Source organism: Malaclemys terrapin, chromosome 8 (assembly GCF_027887155.1).
Source record: "Malaclemys terrapin pileata isolate rMalTer1 chromosome 8, rMalTer1.hap1, whole genome shotgun sequence".
Classification (NCBI taxonomy): domain Eukaryota; kingdom Metazoa; phylum Chordata; order Testudines; family Emydidae; genus Malaclemys; species Malaclemys terrapin.
The window spans coordinates 97,718,567-97,734,875 of NC_071512.1; the positions used below are offsets into that span (position 1 = coordinate 97,718,567).

At 49.8% G+C, this 16,309-nt stretch overlaps 1 protein-coding gene across 1 annotated transcript; it reads left to right on the forward strand.

The window, feature by feature from the left end:
• Positions 1-2,588: 2,588 nt before the first annotated feature.
• PARS2 (prolyl-tRNA synthetase 2, mitochondrial) lies at positions 2,589-4,627 on the forward strand. Its single transcript, XM_054037457.1, has 2 exons — positions 2,589-2,672; positions 3,151-4,627. The coding sequence occupies exon 2, from the start codon at positions 3,170-3,172 to the stop codon at positions 4,595-4,597; it is 1,428 nt and encodes a 475-aa protein (XP_053893432.1). The 5' UTR covers positions 2,589-2,672; positions 3,151-3,169; the 3' UTR covers positions 4,598-4,627.
• The last annotated feature ends 11,682 nt before the right edge of the window (positions 4,628-16,309 follow it).

Consider the following 16,309-nt stretch of genomic DNA (forward strand, 5'->3'; position numbering starts at 1 on the left):
GGTCACAGCACACCAGCTATTTAGGAATATGTTGCCTCATTTCAAAGCAATGTCTGTAGAAATTAATTCTGCTGCATTAATGTACCTACTGGCCATTCTTTCTTGACTGACAGCTGAGGGCAGCTCCATGCACTCGCTGCTTGACAGCCGTTACCCCACCCCTCAGAGGGAGGGAGGGGAGAGGAGAGACAGCCTGTCACGGTACCTCAGCAGCAAGCCTCTGAGCCCAGGTCAACAGACTCAGGCTTGTACTAATAACAGCTGTGTAGAAAGTGCTTCTAAGTCATGGCTCATGCTGGAGCTTGGGCCCTGAAGCCCACCCTCCTCCCTAGGCTTCAGAATGTGAGTTACAACATCTTCACAGCCAACTTTAGTGCTGTAGCCTAAGCCGCAGTCTGTTGACCTGGGCTGGGAGGCTCACTGCCGCAGGCTGAGTAGACACACACACGTGCCCTTAGTGTCCCCACCTACCCAGGCCTCTTTCAGAGGGGCTACAGCCTGGAGGGATGTTTCTCTCCTCCCAACGGTTCCATGGCCCCAGAGAAAGGGTCACAGGTGCTCTTGCGTACCCCTCTTGCCGTTTCCAATCTCCAGCGCAGAATCCTTTCTCCAGTCCTTTGCTGGGGGCAAAGAGTCTGATAGGTCCCCAAGGGGCCACCAACTGGATGCTCAGACCTGGTCCCCGCCTGCCATGTTTGAGACATTGTACCTGGCAACATTTTCTACATGTTGGCAATTCTGCAATACCTGGCTCTTTGGTAAGGGCTGAGGATGCCGCATGCTTCCTTTTCACTAACAGTCTGTGAATGTTGACATGCATGCAACATTCACAGAACACACTTTGTGTCAAATTAGTGCTCAGTCTGGAGTTAATAACTTGAAGCCAGTTTGCCATGTTGAAATATGTTCTGATTCTGCCCCATGCAGCCAACCAGAAGCGTTCAAAAATCACGAGTCAGGCCCCCAAAATCAGGAAGACATTTTTAACAGTTATAAATGTTGGGGGGGGGTTATATGTTGCCTTATGGGTTTTGAGCTTCTAGCTTACACATGGGTCACATTTTCCAGCTTTTCCCCACAACCACAAGGGCTAGTGAGTTACTTTTTTAAAAAAATGAAAGCTGCAATTCTCACATAATCACATGACTCCAGGCGCTGGTGCTTTCATGAAAACGCCAAATTTTGCCAAATGTGCTAACATTGCCACCGTAGGCGATACGGCCCGCTAGACCTGAGAACGGTACAGCAGCTAGAGCCTGCCAACGTGAACAGCACGTTGCATCTGAAGAAGTGAGGTTCTTACCCACGAAAGCTTATGCTCCCAATACTTCTGTTAGTAGGGTTACCATATTTTGTGCCTCCCAAAGGAGGACACTCCACGGGCCCCCGGCCCCGCCCCAACTCCGCCCCCTCCCCAAAGTCTCCGCCCCCTCCCCTGCTTCCCGCGAACATTTGAGTCGCGGGAAGCCTGAAGCAGGTAAGGGGGAGTGTGGGGGGAGGAGGCGCGGCCCAGGCTGGCCCCGGCCCTGGGGTGCCGGCCCCGGCCGACCACCCCCGGCCCGCCCAGCACTGCGGTCCCTGGCCCGGCCCCCAGGCACCGCACCGCTGGTCCCCAGCCCGGCCCCCGGCACCGCCGGCCCGTCCCCCAAGCCCCCGGCCCGGCCTGGCACCGCCGGCCCGGCCCCCGAGCTGCCGGTGGCGGCCCCACCGGAGCCCCCGAGCCCCCGGCCGAGCCCCCGGCCCGGCCCCGCTGGAGCCCCCGAGCCCCCGGCCGAGCCCCCGAGCCCCCGGCCCGGCCCCGCCGGAGCCCCCGGCCGAGCCCCCGAGCCCCCGGCCCGGCCAGAGCCCCCGGCCGAGCCCCCGGCCCGGCCCCGCCGGAGCCCCCGAGCCCCCGGCCGAGCCCCCGGCCCGGCCCCGCCGGAGCCCCCGGCCGAGCCCCCGAGCCCCCGGCCCGGCCCCGCCGGAGCCCCCGAGCTCCCGGCCGAGCCCCCGAGCCCCCGGCCCGGCCCCGCCGGCCCGGCCCTGGAGCCCCCGGCCAGGCACCGCACGCCCGGCCCCGGAGCCCCCGGCCCGTCCCGGCCCCCCCCCCCCCCCCGATTTTCCCGGACATGTCCGGCTTTTTGGGCTTTCCCCCCGGACGGGGATTTGGAGCCCAAAAAGCCGGACATGTCCGGGAAAATCCGGACGTATGGTAACCCTACTGTCTCAAAGGTGCCACAGGACCCCCTGTTGCTGTGAACAGCGCGGGAAGGCACTGAGCAGTGCACCTCCAGACAGCAATTTGTGGCACCTTCGAGACTAACACGTTTATTTGGGCATAAGCAATGACATCATTGCACACTAAATTTCCGTATTTAACGATTCCCTCCCCAGTGAAGGCGTTCCAGGCGGCCAGTGACAGCACTGATCATAGAGTTCAGCCTCCCAGCGGAAGGAGAGTCTCCACTGGAAGGAAGTCCCTACTCCAGCCACCCTCTCTCTACGGTGTCACGAAGACCGGCTTCTTCCGCCATATCCCCTGAATTGAGCCGTTTCGGGCTCTGGGGGCATCACGTGCCACGGAACTTTCTTTCTGGTTGGCTAGCTAGACCCAGCCTCCGGGAAGCCTGTTTTGGCGCATGCGCCCATCGCATGGCCCTTGGCGGGCCCTTCAGGCGCGGCGGAGGGCCGGGGTGAGGCGGCGGCTCGCGGGCGCGGGGTAGCCCCGGGCTGGGTTTGAGGAGAGGTTGTGCCGGGGTCCAGCCGGCAGCTCCAAGGCCGTTGCCCCGGGAGCCGCCACCCTTCCCGGGCCTGTTGCGCAGCGCGTAGCCGGGACCCCGCAGCGGGGCCCCCAGAGACCGCGGGGCCCCGCGTGGGATGCGCCGCTCCGGAGGGGTGGGGAGGTGCCCGGTCACAGCAGCCGATGCTCCGTTTTATGGCAAACACCGGGGGAGGCGGGAGTCTCTTGTCTCTGCAGCCTTGGCCACTTGGGTCAGCATGGAGCATGGCATGCCAGGGGGTGGGCCACACCTCCATGAAGTTGGCTGCAGCCTGCCCCTCGCATATGTCAGTGGAAGATGGCCCTCACTTGGGATGTTCCTGAGCGAAAATAATGGATGTTCCTATGGCTATGGTAATGCTTTACGTGCATGGCACTGTGTTCCCCTGCAGGTTTGACTGAGGTTCCTCCATGGCTCCTGGGATGGAATGGCTGCTAAGACGATGGAAGGAATTGCTTCCTGGTCTGACAACCCGTGCCCTCCAGAGGCAGTATCGCTATAGATGTCACCATGGCCCCCCTCACAGAGCAAAGCGTCTGGTGCTGTCCCAGCTCTTTCAGCCTCTGAATCTTCGAGAGGTTGGGCTGGAGAGCAAACCTGATGATCTGACATGTAAGAGTCAGAGGCTGATGATACAAGCAGGCTTAATCTACCCCTCTAGCCCCGGCTGCTACTACTACATGCCTTACACTGTTCGAGCAATGGAGAAGCTTGTCAAGGTGATAGACCAAGAAATGCAGGCTATCGGGGGGCAGAAGCTAAATATGCCCAGTTTAAGTTCTGCAGAGCTCTGGAGAACCAGTGGGCGGTGGGATTTAATGGGCAAAGAGCTCTTCCGACTTGCAGACAGACACAGCAAAGAGTACTGTCTGGGGCCAACTCACGAAGAGACCATCGCAGACCTGATTGCCTCCCAAGCGAACTTGTCTTACAAGCAGCTGCCGCTCCTGCTATATCAGATAACACGGAAGTTTCGAGATGAGCCCAAGCCCCGTTTTGGCTTGCTGCGCAGCAGGGAATTCTACATGAAGGACATGTACACGTTTGACACCTGTGAGGAAGCTGCTCGCCAGACCTACAGCCTGGTGTGTGAGGCCTACTGCAACGTGTTTAACAGCTTGGGGTTCCGCTTTGTCAAAGTGCAGGCAGATACGGGCAGCATTGGGGGGAGCATGTCCCACGAATTCCAGCTCCCTGCAGGCATTGGAGAGGACAGGCTGATGATCTGCTCCAACTGTAGTTTTTCAGCCAACGTGGAAACAATAAATCCTGACCAGACAAACTGCCCAGTTTGCAAAGGAAAACTGTCTGAGAGCAAAGGGATTGAAGTTGGGCATACGTTTTATCTGGGCACCAAGTACTCTTCTGTTTTTAATGTCAACTTCCACACTGCCCAAAACAAACCTGTCCTAGCAGAAATGGGTTGCTATGGCTTGGGCATAACTCGGATTCTGGCTGCTTCTGTCGAGGTGCTTTCAACAGAAGACAGCATCCGTTGGCCAACCCTCATTGCACCTTACCAGGTCTGCCTCATTCCCCCTAAGAAAGGCAGCAGGGAAGAGATGGGTGCGGTGCTAATGGATAATTTATATGACAGTATTGTCGAAGCCGTGCCTCAGATTAAAGGGGAAGCTGTGCTGGATGACAGGACTCACTTGACCATTGGTAAAAGATTAAAAGATGCTAACAGACTTGGTTACCCGTATGTTATAATAGCTGGGAAGAAAGTTTTTGATAATCCCCCCGAGTTTGAAGTTTGGAATCAAAACAGTGGCGAGATCATGTTCCTTACTAAAGAAGGTGTAATTGAATTGCTAAGTAAAGTGCAAGTTCCCTGACCTTCCAGTCTTTGGTCTGTGATCCTTGATGTTTTACCCATATCTAAATGTATCTAGTTCCCTCTTTAAGGATTATAGTTTGAGTGGAAACTACACATGACTTCCCGTGTTGCTAGGAACTGAGGCTTGTTTCTATTAATGGCACATATTTGGCTTGAAATCTAATTGATTTCAAAAGATGAGTTTAAAAGTACTTTCAGATCCTTCACTTGTGTCTGAGTCTCCCTGCTAACTTCTGTGGCTTCAAAGTCATGTTTCCCTGTTCTTTTTATGTTTTTTCTCACCCTTATTGCTGTGTAAAGGACCCACACAAACAGAGGGGAAAACCAACCATGGCTTTGATCCTGTCAAGACTTACATATGCTTACTTGTATTCACAGAAGTAGTGCCATGCGTGAGTAAAAAATGCAGGTTCAGGCCCTAGCGGTCTGTAAAAGGGCAACAGTGAAACTGACTAGACACAGATTTGTCAAATGTACAAAGGGGAGAGGATGAGATTCTTCACTGATCTCTTTCAGATGTTGCATTCTCACATCTTGTTTAATGGTAATAGGTTTTAAAAACAAAACTTGAGACAGATGTTTGTCCTAGTTTTAGTTAACTGTCTTCTCCCTTTAATTTGAGTCCAAATGCTAACTCTGAAGGTTAATAGGAATACAGATTTAATTAAGTTTTACAGATACCTAACCCAGAAAAATAGTGTTCAAAGTGCATTAGAAATGTTAATCTGAATTAATTAAATTAAGAATGTTATCAGTCACTACGACCCAGTCCTGCACTCAGATTCAGGTGGGAGGACTCTGGCACTAGCATATAGTCTCATACCCTAGTGTTAGGGTGCCTAGGTGTAGGGATCCCCAACCTAGAGTTAGAGTTCCTATGTGTAGGCCACCTGGAGTTTGTGTTAGGTTTCCTATGGGTAGGGCTCCAGTCCCTCTGGTTAGAGTTCATATAGGTAGGGCTCCCCATCCTAGGGTTAGTGTTTGTATGGTTAGGCCTCTTGGAGTTAGGGTTCTTATGGGTAGGTCACTTGGATTTAGGTTGAGGGTTCCTATGAGTAGGCCACATTGAGTGAGGGTTAGGGTTCCTATAGGTGGGGCTCCCCGTCCCAGGGTTAGGGTTCCTACATGTAAGGATCCCCACCTAGGGTTAGGGTTCCTATCGGTCAGCCACTTGGAGTCTGGGTTAGGGTTTTTATGGGTAGAGCTCCCCACCCTAGGGTTAGGGTTCCTATGCATAGGGCTCCCTGTCCTAGGGTTAGGGTTCCTATGGGTTGGGATCCCCATCCTAAATTTAGGGTTCCAAAGGGTAGATCACTTGTAGTTAGCGATAGGGTTATGGGCAGTGTGTGTAGAGCCCCCCTTCAGGGACGCTAACCCTTGGCTACACCCCTTTCTATTGCGTCCCCTCTCTGTAGCTGGAGCCCTGAGACCCCCTGCCCCACCTTCGGTCAGAGGAGTCCCAGGATGGCCGGCGGCCCGAATGCACCCCCCCACACACACACACCTTGTCCGGAGCTATGAGCCAGGCAGAGCCCCACCCCCCAACTACCCGGAGGAGTCCTAGGCCAGCCACAGCCTGGATCTCCCCCCACCCCCTATCTGCCCGGAGGTACCCCGAGTCCCCCCACCTGCTCAGTTTTGTATCATCTGCAAATTTTGCCACCTCACTGTTTACCCCTTTTTCCAGATCATTTATGAATATGTTGAATAGGATGGTCCCAGTACAGACCCCTTGGGGATATCACTATTTACCTCTCTCCATTTTGAAGACTGATAATTTATTCCTACCCTTTGTTTCCTATATATTAACTTCTTATCAATCCAGGAGAGGATCTTCCCTCTTACCCCATCACAGCTTACTTTACTTAAGAGCCTTTGGTGAGGGACCTTGTCAAAAGCTTTCTGAAAATCTAAGTACACCATATCCACTGGATCCTCCTTGTCCACATGCTGCTTGACCCCCTCAAAGAGTGAGGCATGATTTCCCTTTACAAAAACCATGTTGACTCTTCCCCAACAAATCATGTTCATCTATGTGTCTGATAATTCTGTTCTTTACTATAGTTTCAACTAGTTTGCCCGGTACTGAAGTTAGATTTACCAGCATGTAATTGCTGCAATTACCTCTGGAGCCCTTTTTAAAAATTGGCATCACGTTAGCTATCCTCCAGTCATCTGGTACAGAAGTGGATTTAAATGATAGGTTACAGACTACAGTTAGTATTTCTGCAATTTCACATTTGAGTTCCTTCGGAACTCTTGGGTGAATACCATCTAGTTCTAGTGACTTATTGCTGTTTAATTTATCAGTTTGTTCCAAAATCTCCTCTAATAACACCTCAATCTGGGACAGTTTCCCAAACTTGAGCCATTCTTTTTAGGTGACAAATTTGAGGATCTCTGTCACATCCTCAGCCATGAAGACCGATGCAAAGAATTAATTTAGTTTTTCCGCAATGGCCTTATGCGCCTTGACTGCTCCTTTATCATCTCGATTGTCCAGTGACCCCACTCGTTGTTTAGCAGGCTTCCTGCTTCTGATGTATTTTTTAAAAATTGCTATTACTTTTTGAGTCTTTGGCTACACATGAGAGAGAGAGAGAGAGATTTTAGGAGTGTGAGTCTAATTCAAAATATCATATTAGGGTTGCAAAACTTTTAGTATCCTTATATCCCACCCTGCTGTAAGGAAGGATATAAAAAAGTAGAAACTCTTAGTGTCACTGGCTTTCTTTTAAGAGTAAGGATTTTCTTATTCATAGTTCATGAATTCACTTAGTTCATAAAAATCTCCATCAGAGGCATGTGATTACCCAGAGTGGAATTTGGGGGACTGGCATTGGGAGAAGTATGATTTATAGTGATTGATAGGCTGAGTGATTCAAACAAGCAGTGTAAGAGAGACAGTCAGTATATTAACAACTTAGAACTTACCTTTCCCTGCCCAGAAATTACCTATGAAAGCACAGAGCATCTAATCTGATAAATGTCAAATGTCCAGCTTGCAACTGCTGAGTAAATAGAGGATTCTCAGTGTGAGCGGAGGATGCTGGGCACCTGGCACTCCACTGTCGCTCATGATGGGGTCCAAGGAAAGTTAAATCTTCCTGCACAGTCACTGGTAACTTCTGCAGAGGAACATAGGGCCAATTGGATCAGAGAAATAGCAGCCCTGTCTTACACACGTGCTACAATGTTTCATGAATCCTCCGAATGTGTTGTAATGTGGTGAGCCTGTCCCCCTTGTGTAATGATCAGGGGTTTGGCCAGTCAGACCTAGTGATCGGAATAAGGAGTCAAGCCAAGGGTCAGAGCTAGAACAAGAGTTAGAGACCGGGGCAGGGATCAGGAACAAGGCAAGAGAGCAGTGCACAGGAATGAGGCAGGAAGGCAAAGTCCAAAGTTGCAGTAAGCCAGGAATTCATCCAGTTGCACGAACAACTTCCTGTGCCTCCTTCTGGCTTGAATAGTGCAGCTGGACCAATCAGTGAGGCCAGGTACTCCTCCAATCAGGAAACCGTTGTGTCGTGCCTCTGGTAAAGCACGGGTTCCATTAGCCATTCAGCTCACTAGTTACTAGCAGGCACCAGGAATGCAAAGACCCGTGGATCTTCAGAGCTTGGCTATCAGGGCCACTTGCTGCAATTCTGGTTGGAAGGATTCTAGAGTAGGGAGGGAAGCCACGGATGTGTATCTCGAATGCAGAGCTAGCCCACAGCTGGTGCCTAAGCTCTAGGAATACACAGCAAGAGTTGGATAGCTGGTGTGGCTCATAAGTTGGCACATGAAAGATGTGCAGAGGCATCTCCCCACTGTTAGAGGCACATCCTCAGCTCTGTTCTGGCTCATTTGTGCTGCTCAGGTGTTACCCAGGGTTTCCCGAACCCAAAGCTCTCGGTAAGTTTAATCTATGCAAGGTGGTATCAGGACGAGGGAGACGTAGCGCTTCCGTCTGCTATGTGGCTAGCACAGACGAGTCAAAACCACATGTGTTCACTTAAAGCCAGCACTTTATTAGTCTCCATCATTCCCACTGGAATACCTTTACTCAAAGTCACTGCGTTGTTTAGTCTCAAGAACACACAAACACCATAGGTTATAGAGCATCCCAAACCGATAATTACCCGAGGAGTTTGGAGCAGTATTCCGGTGACTCAGACGCAGGTTTCCAGTGGCCAATCTTCCGCCTATGGCTGGAGATCTTCTCGATGTGTCCATGAAGCGATCCGCTTGACCCAAACCCACAGTTCCCCTCTTATACTCAAAAAGTTACCGAGACATGAAAAGTGTACATAAAATCAGTCACTAGGCAAGAAGCAGGGGTTACAAAAATATATCATCAAAAAAATAATTGTTAAGCAAGCAGTTACTCAGGCAGTCGTATTTCCCCATAACAGCAGCCCTGAAATATATCCAGACTTCCTGTTTTCCACACACGTTTACCCCAGCATATCAGAGAGGGTGTAAAGTCAAGCTCACTTCATGTGATAGCAATTCCTCCCGCTTCCCGGCTTGCCTTAATTATGCTAAGTTCCTGCAAAGGCCTACTAAATGGCTAATTGCAAGAAGCAGAATAATTGATAGTTCATCCCAATAACTGGCAGTGGCCTGGACACCTGGCTGGTTGCTAAAATGCTCCTCTACCCAGGTGGTGCAAAGATGTAGCAATGTTGACTGAAATGGCCAGCTGGGGATTTGCGCAGCTGGTCGGGGGATGGGGAGAAGGGCTCTAGGCCGCTCCTGACACAGACCCTGCATTAGGAGGCATGGCCAGAGTGCTCCTGCATCCAGGTGATTCCCTAGCAGGACTAACAGCTCCTTGGGGATCCTGGCAGCTGGCTGTGACTTAGAGCCGCTCTGAGGTCATGATGGCCCCCGGGGGAAGAAGGTCCTGCACTGAGCCTAGTTTAGGGTTACCATTCGTCCGGATTTACCCGGACATGTCCTCCTTTTTGTGCTAAAAATAGCGTCCGGGGGGAATTTGTAAAGCACTCACAATGGCTGGGATTTCCCCCCTCCCCCGGAGCGGCTGGGAGGGCTGCAGGGAAGTCCCAGGCTGGACTCCGGAGCAGCTGGAGAGGAGCTCCGCCCTGCATTCTGAGCAAGTGTCTCAGCACAAAGTGCAGCCCTCCCCTTTTGCAACTGGGAGCGGTTACTGCCATGCAGCGTAGCAAAACGGGAGCGAGAGCACTTTGTGCTGATACAAGGGCAGCTCTCTCCTGCAACCCGGTCCGGGCCAGGGACCGGGTTTTGTTGTGCAGGGCCAGGGACCGGGTTTTGTTGTGCTGGGGAGCTCAGCCACGTGTCCGGCTCGCACAGAGCCCAACACCCTGTTCTGAGCAGCAGGGTAAGGGGGGCAGGAGAAGGGGCAGGGAGGTTCTGGAGGGGGCAGTCAAGAAACGGGGGGGGGGCTTTTTGGGGGGAGTGGAGAAAGTTTTGGGCAGTCAGGGTACAGGTAGGGGGTAGGGTCCTGGTGGGCAGTTGGGGTGGGGGTCTTAGGAGGGGGCAGTTAGGGGACAAGGAACAGGGGGTCTTAGGTAGGGGGTGGGGTTCTGGAGGGCAGTTAGGAGCAGGGGTCCCAGGAGGGGGCAGTCAGGGGACAAGGAGCGGGGGGGTAGGGGGCTGGGAGTTCTGGGGGGGAGCTGTCAGGGGGCAGGAGTGGGGAGAGGGATCGGAGCAGTCAGGGGACAGGGAGCAGAAGGGTTTAGATGGGTTGGGAGTTCTGGGGGGGGCTGTCAGGGGGCAGGAGTGCGGAGAGGGATCGGAGCAGTCAGGGGACAGGGAGCAGAGGGGTTTAGATGGGTTGGGAGTTCTGGGGGGGAGCTGTCAGGGGGCAGGAGTGGGGAGAGGGATCGGAGCAGTCGGGACAGGGAGCAGAGGGGTTTAGATGGGTTGGGAGTTCTGGGGGGGGGGGCTGTCAGGGGGTGGGGAGTGGTTGGATGGGGCGTGGGAGTCCCAGGGGTCTGTCTGGGGGTGGGGGTGTGGATAAAGGTTGGGGCAGTCAGGGGACAAGAGGCAGGGAGGCTTAGATAGTCCTGGGGGGCAGTTAGGGGCAGGGGTCCCAGGAGGGAGTAGTCAGGGGACAAGGAACGGGGGGAGGGTTGGGAGGTCAGGGGGGGCGGGAAGTGGGAAGGGCAGGGGCGGGGCTAGGGCGGGGCTTCTCCCGTCCTCTTTTTTGCTCGCTGAAATATGGTAACCCTAGCCTAGTTCAGCCATATTTGAAGGTAAGGGCCTTAGCCTCTAGACTCGACACTTTTAAAGCCGTAGCTGGGTGTGAGAAGTCTGCTGAGCCTAGCTCATTGGGTTGGGGTGGGAGGAAGGGAGAGAGCAATACGGTTCATGTGCTGCCTCTCGCTTTCTGCAGACCTTCCTTTAACAGACCCCCATTCCAGGGCTGGAGATTGTGCTGTGGTTCTACCCCTTTCAGCAGGGGGACTGGAACAATTTTTATAGAGGGGGTGCTGAGAGCCATTGAACCAAACTAAATCCTGTATGTGATGGAAATGAAATCTCTTCAATCCAGGAGGTGCTGCAGCACCCCCTGCACCCCTAGTTCCAGCACCTATGCCTTTCTGAGCGGAGCCTCTCTGAAATCTTCCTGCTGCAACAGGTAGGCCAGACACGCAGCAGCTGGATTGACTAAGTGCCCGTACAATGGCTCTCTCAGCTGAGGACAGGGATGTAAAATGCTCCTTAAACAACTGATGCCCACCTTGCACTCTTCTGACTTCCCTGCAAACGAGGGTGTTTTCAGTGGCGCTGGAAGATGTGGTCTTGCTTTCTCCATGGTTTTTGTGCCTTTACGCTCCATTACCATTAACGCCAACCCTTCTGCTGGGTTTAACAAAATATCTTTTCACTCTCTTGTTCATTGTGTCTGACTATCAGTAAAGAATGTGGCATTGTCCTCTCCAAAAATCCAGTTTTGGTTGTCAGCAGGCGTGGCTGAGAGTTAGAAATTTAAATCCCCACCTGGGGACGTATGCTACTTAATCTCTTATTGAAGTCAATGCAAAACAAAGCTAAGATGTGGGAGGAAGGGGTATGGGAGGGTGTGCATAATAAAAATCCTTACTTGATTGACTTAAGCATCTGGCAGCAGATGCTGTTAAAGCCTCTAAGAAGCTATAAGAAGAACAGGAGTACTTGTGGCACCTTAGAGACTAACAAATTTATTAGAGCATAAGCTTTCGTGGACTACAGCCCACTTCTTCGGATGCATAAGAAGCTATAGTTGAGAGACCAAAGGATAGGGGTCAAATTTTTCTTTATGACACACTAAGTCCCTGGGGTTGTCCGTGTGTAGCTGAGAATAGCCCTTATTGACTCAACTGGAGTCAGGCCCTGAGCTAATTCAGCACAATGTGGGGGATTCCCTCCTTAAACAGAAGGTGCCTGTCTCTCAAAAGAAAAATCATGCCTAGGGGATGAACTAAGAGCTTCACAAAAATGCATGGAACTTAGATGTGAGGTTGCAGGTTCCTTTGGATTTTAGACCCTCCTTGTGGAGGAGAAAGTTTGTTCTTTTGTTGCAGACAGATCTCCATTTGTCATGGTAGTTATAGTCCCCTTGCTGATCACCAGTGATTGCAAAAGGGCTCTTGAGGAGAGCAAAGCAAACTGCACTATCCTATTATGTGCCATTGTCAGGATGTAGATTTCTGTACTGGGGGATCTGTTTTTCCATTGCCTTGTGTGACATCTGTGCAAGGTGGCTGTAAAACTCTTTCATCTGACCTGGTGGCATTTTACCCCACTCTGCCCAGGCATCAATGACGGTGCAAGGCGCTGGAGGATCAGGCCAGGGTTTCTTTCTTGCTCTCACCAAGTTCCCAGCCCATTTTCCTTGATGACTTCCTCAAATCTCCCTGCTTTCATCCTCCTGGAGCTCACCCTGCTCCCTACAGTGTCAATGGCAAAACTGCTGATGTTCAGTGGGAGCAGGATCCCAACTTTCATGAGGAATGGCCTCCTGCTGGAGTCTGCCTGCATCCGTCATTGTCTCCATTTCAACCAGGGCAGGTTTCTGGAGACTTTTGCCTACACAGGGGGGGAAAGATTAACTCATTGTCTTCTCAGAAGAAGGCAGGCACTCACCACCCCTCACTGTCTGTAAACAAAATAGAAATGTTCAAGTCCTGGTAGTTTTTCACTGAATCCTTTCCCATCTGAGCCTTTTATCCTTGAGTCAGTTTTCATGGTTCTTTTCAAAGATCTAATTTCCCCTTTCCCTGCCTTTTCTCCTTCCCTACCAGCAGCTTCGTTCCCCATAGCCTGCTGAGCTCCAAAGAGGACTTGGGCTATGCTTTGCATTTGACAGACCCACTACATGGCCATATGTTTGCAGACCCACTGGTCTTATTCCTCTTCTGGCCTCTGCCTTGCCCAGAGATTTCCTGTTCTCTGGTGCTGAGGGACTCTCCATGGACTATGGCACTGTAATGCCAGGAGGATATGGACTGCCATGGACAGTTCTACTGCACTGCAATCATGGCCTTACACACCAAGGGCAGGATTTGCTCCAAACTCAATATCAGGAAAATCCATTTGTGACTGGGGTCGCAGTGGGGGCCAACTGGGTTCACTCAATTAGGGTGAACTGCAAAGAATGGGGCAGACAATCCCCCAAATGCTGGTGGATATTCCAAGACTTAGCTTTACCAAGCCAGCATAAAACAGCTTCTTTGTTACTTCACTGATTGCCCAGAAGCCAACAACACAGTTCCCTTGAAGTAACCCAGCCTCAGGTCTCCGTCCAGGTACCCAAGTCAAATATGATGAAGATTTCTGAAAATCGTATTTCATCATATCAAAGAAAAGGTTCTACCAATCCCACAGGATTGGACACAATTACCTCCCAGATTAATGAATATTCTGGATTTTACCCAAATACACGCTACAGCCAATTATTATTAACTAAACTAAAATTTATTAAAAAAGAAGAGAGAGAGTATGGTTAAAAGATCAATATACATACAGACATGAATTTAATTCTTGAGGTTCAGATACATAGCAGAGATGGTCAGCTTTGTAGTTGCAAATAATTCCTTTAGAATTTAGTTCATAGGTTATAGTCCAATGTCCAATATCATATCCAGGGTGGACCAGCTGAACTGGGATCTCATCTTGTGACTCAAACGTCTCCTGATGAAGCTTAAGCAGATCTGAGATTAAAAGGATCAGGGCCCCAGGATCTTTTATACAATTTCAGGTCTTCTTTGACAAGTTGGAGTCCCTCGGGGAACAATACGTAATCAGGGCATCTTTGAAGTGGGTCCATCACTGGTACTTAGCTATGTGAATTAACATAAGACAATTGCCTGTTCCTCCACCATTCACCAATGATCTGCTATATATTTCAGAGAGAGATGAATACAGAGAGATCCCGTGTTTACAATTCATTTAAATGCTAGGATGTTCTTTTGATCTCTGAATTAATAGTTATAGTGACAGACAGGAACTGTCTGTTTACATGGCTAGCACCAAAGATACACACAATCAATATTACCTCTAACTTCTAACAACATAGGTTTGCATTTCAAAGTTCTAGCCTATTTACCATGAATGGCCTTAATTACCATTCCCATACCTTTCTAACTTGACTTTAAAGTGGGCTCTTCAGCCTGCAAACTGTTTAACCCTTTCTGGCCATGAGTTCTATTTTGTATAAGATTTGCTGCAATTATATAGCAGTGGTAGCAACAATGGTTTGCATAATTATATTTTAATCAGACAACCTCACACCATTAAATCTCACGTTTAGGGGAGAATTGACTTGTTTCCACGACAAATACACTGTCATACCTCTCTATTGTGACAGCTTCCCCTGCTGGTGTGTGCTACCTCTCCTTGTCAGTCTTTTTTTTTTTTTTTTTTTTTTTAAATAGAGATATCCCATCTCCTAGAACTGGAAGGGACCTTGAAAGGTCATTAAGTCCAGCCCCCTGCCTTCACTAGCAGGACCAAGTACTGATTTTGCCCCAGATCCCCAAGTGGCCCCCTCAAGGATTGAACTTACAACCCTGGGTTTAGCAGGCCAATGCTCAAACCACTGAGCTATCCCTCCCCCCTCCCACTTAGTCCATGCTTTCCTCTGTCATTGTTATCTCCTGAAAGAAGTTGAATCTACCTGACAGGTGTGAACATCCAGCACAGACAAGAAGTAATTCGATGTGGTAATTTCCCTCCTTCGGCTCAGTTAGACCTGCAAACATGGTCGGACGGACCAACGTTAAAGGTGCTTTTGGCAGGATTCAAAGTGTTAACAGTTTTCTGTACACTAGGGGCCAGATCCTTAGCTGGTGTAAATCTGCATGGCTCCATCAGTGGCATTTCACCAATTTATACAAACTAAGCGTCTGGCCCTAAAAGCTTCTCCACGACAACCTCAGCCTAGGGTTGAAAACTCCAGTGATTACGGTAATTCCAATGCCATAGATGGCTAGATAAATACTGAATAAGAATATGTATGCTGTAAAAAAGAGTTCTCAAAGCAGTCCGTAGAAAGACGTGTAATGGTTTCACCATCTCCACTGAATAAATGGTACTGCGTCCCACTCGCTGAGGCTTCTGTTTTAATAATTCTTCTCAGTTGGAGGCAAAGCTTGATACAGAATAGGATAGAAAAAAATACGCCTTTCCATTAGAGAGCATGGGAAATCAGAGTTTGAGTAGTTGTAAAGTCCTTGATGTATCTTATTCACTTCCGGTTAATTTAACACTTGTGTAAACTGTTAAATTAATTTAAAAAAATAAAGATCTTTACATCAACTTTGTACATCCCTTTCCAGCTGTCTAGTAACAGAGCTGTTCTATAGTCCTATTCCGCATTTTTCCAACTGTCAAATTAGAAGCCTCCTCTTTGATGACTACATATTCTTTTTAAATATTATTCACAAGCATTTTTACTGGTTTACATTTCTTTGTACTTATAGTAATTAGAATAACTTTTACAGCACACTGGCATTTTCCTGAAAGCACCAGTAACTGGAAAAGCTGAACACGAGGGTTTTTAGTTCGCTTTGGGCATCATTTTATTTACTTTAAAATAATTTATTTGGCCTGCTGGGTAAGAGAAGCGTCTTTAGGCCACAGATAAGACAAAATAAATTGAAGGCATGATTGTAAAAGAATTTTAACCATAAATTCTCCCCAAACTAACTTTTTCTTTCGTGCTTGAGGAATAGAAATAGGGCCAAATTCTGTTCTCATCTGATGCACACAGGCTTCACTGGGGCTGCACACCTGCACAGGGACTCCCTTCTCACAGATCTAATTGCCAAATTCACAGACTTCTGTCAACACTGGGGTTACTCTGGATTTATACTGGTGTAGATGAGAACAGGGTGTATCATACAGTGTTTACTGCCTAGCTATCCGATGCAACTTCTGTGTGCCTCTAACACCTAGCTAATCTAGAGTATTTGTGGAAGATTTTATTTTTGTGTAACTCAAAGAACACCGACTGTATTGTTTTTAAAACAGCAGTACCCAGCTGATTGCACAGGAGTGGGACCCTTATTGAGAAGTGAAATGTATGTTTGAAAGGGAAATGAGCTGGGATGCAGAACTGCACACCGGCTGGGCAGCTCCCTGAAGACTTGATCCTACTCCCACTGGAATCAAAACAGCCTTTTGATTAATTTCATTGAGCACTGTGACAAGATGGTCGATATAGTATGGTGGGTCCTGCACTTTTCTTGGTGGAGGC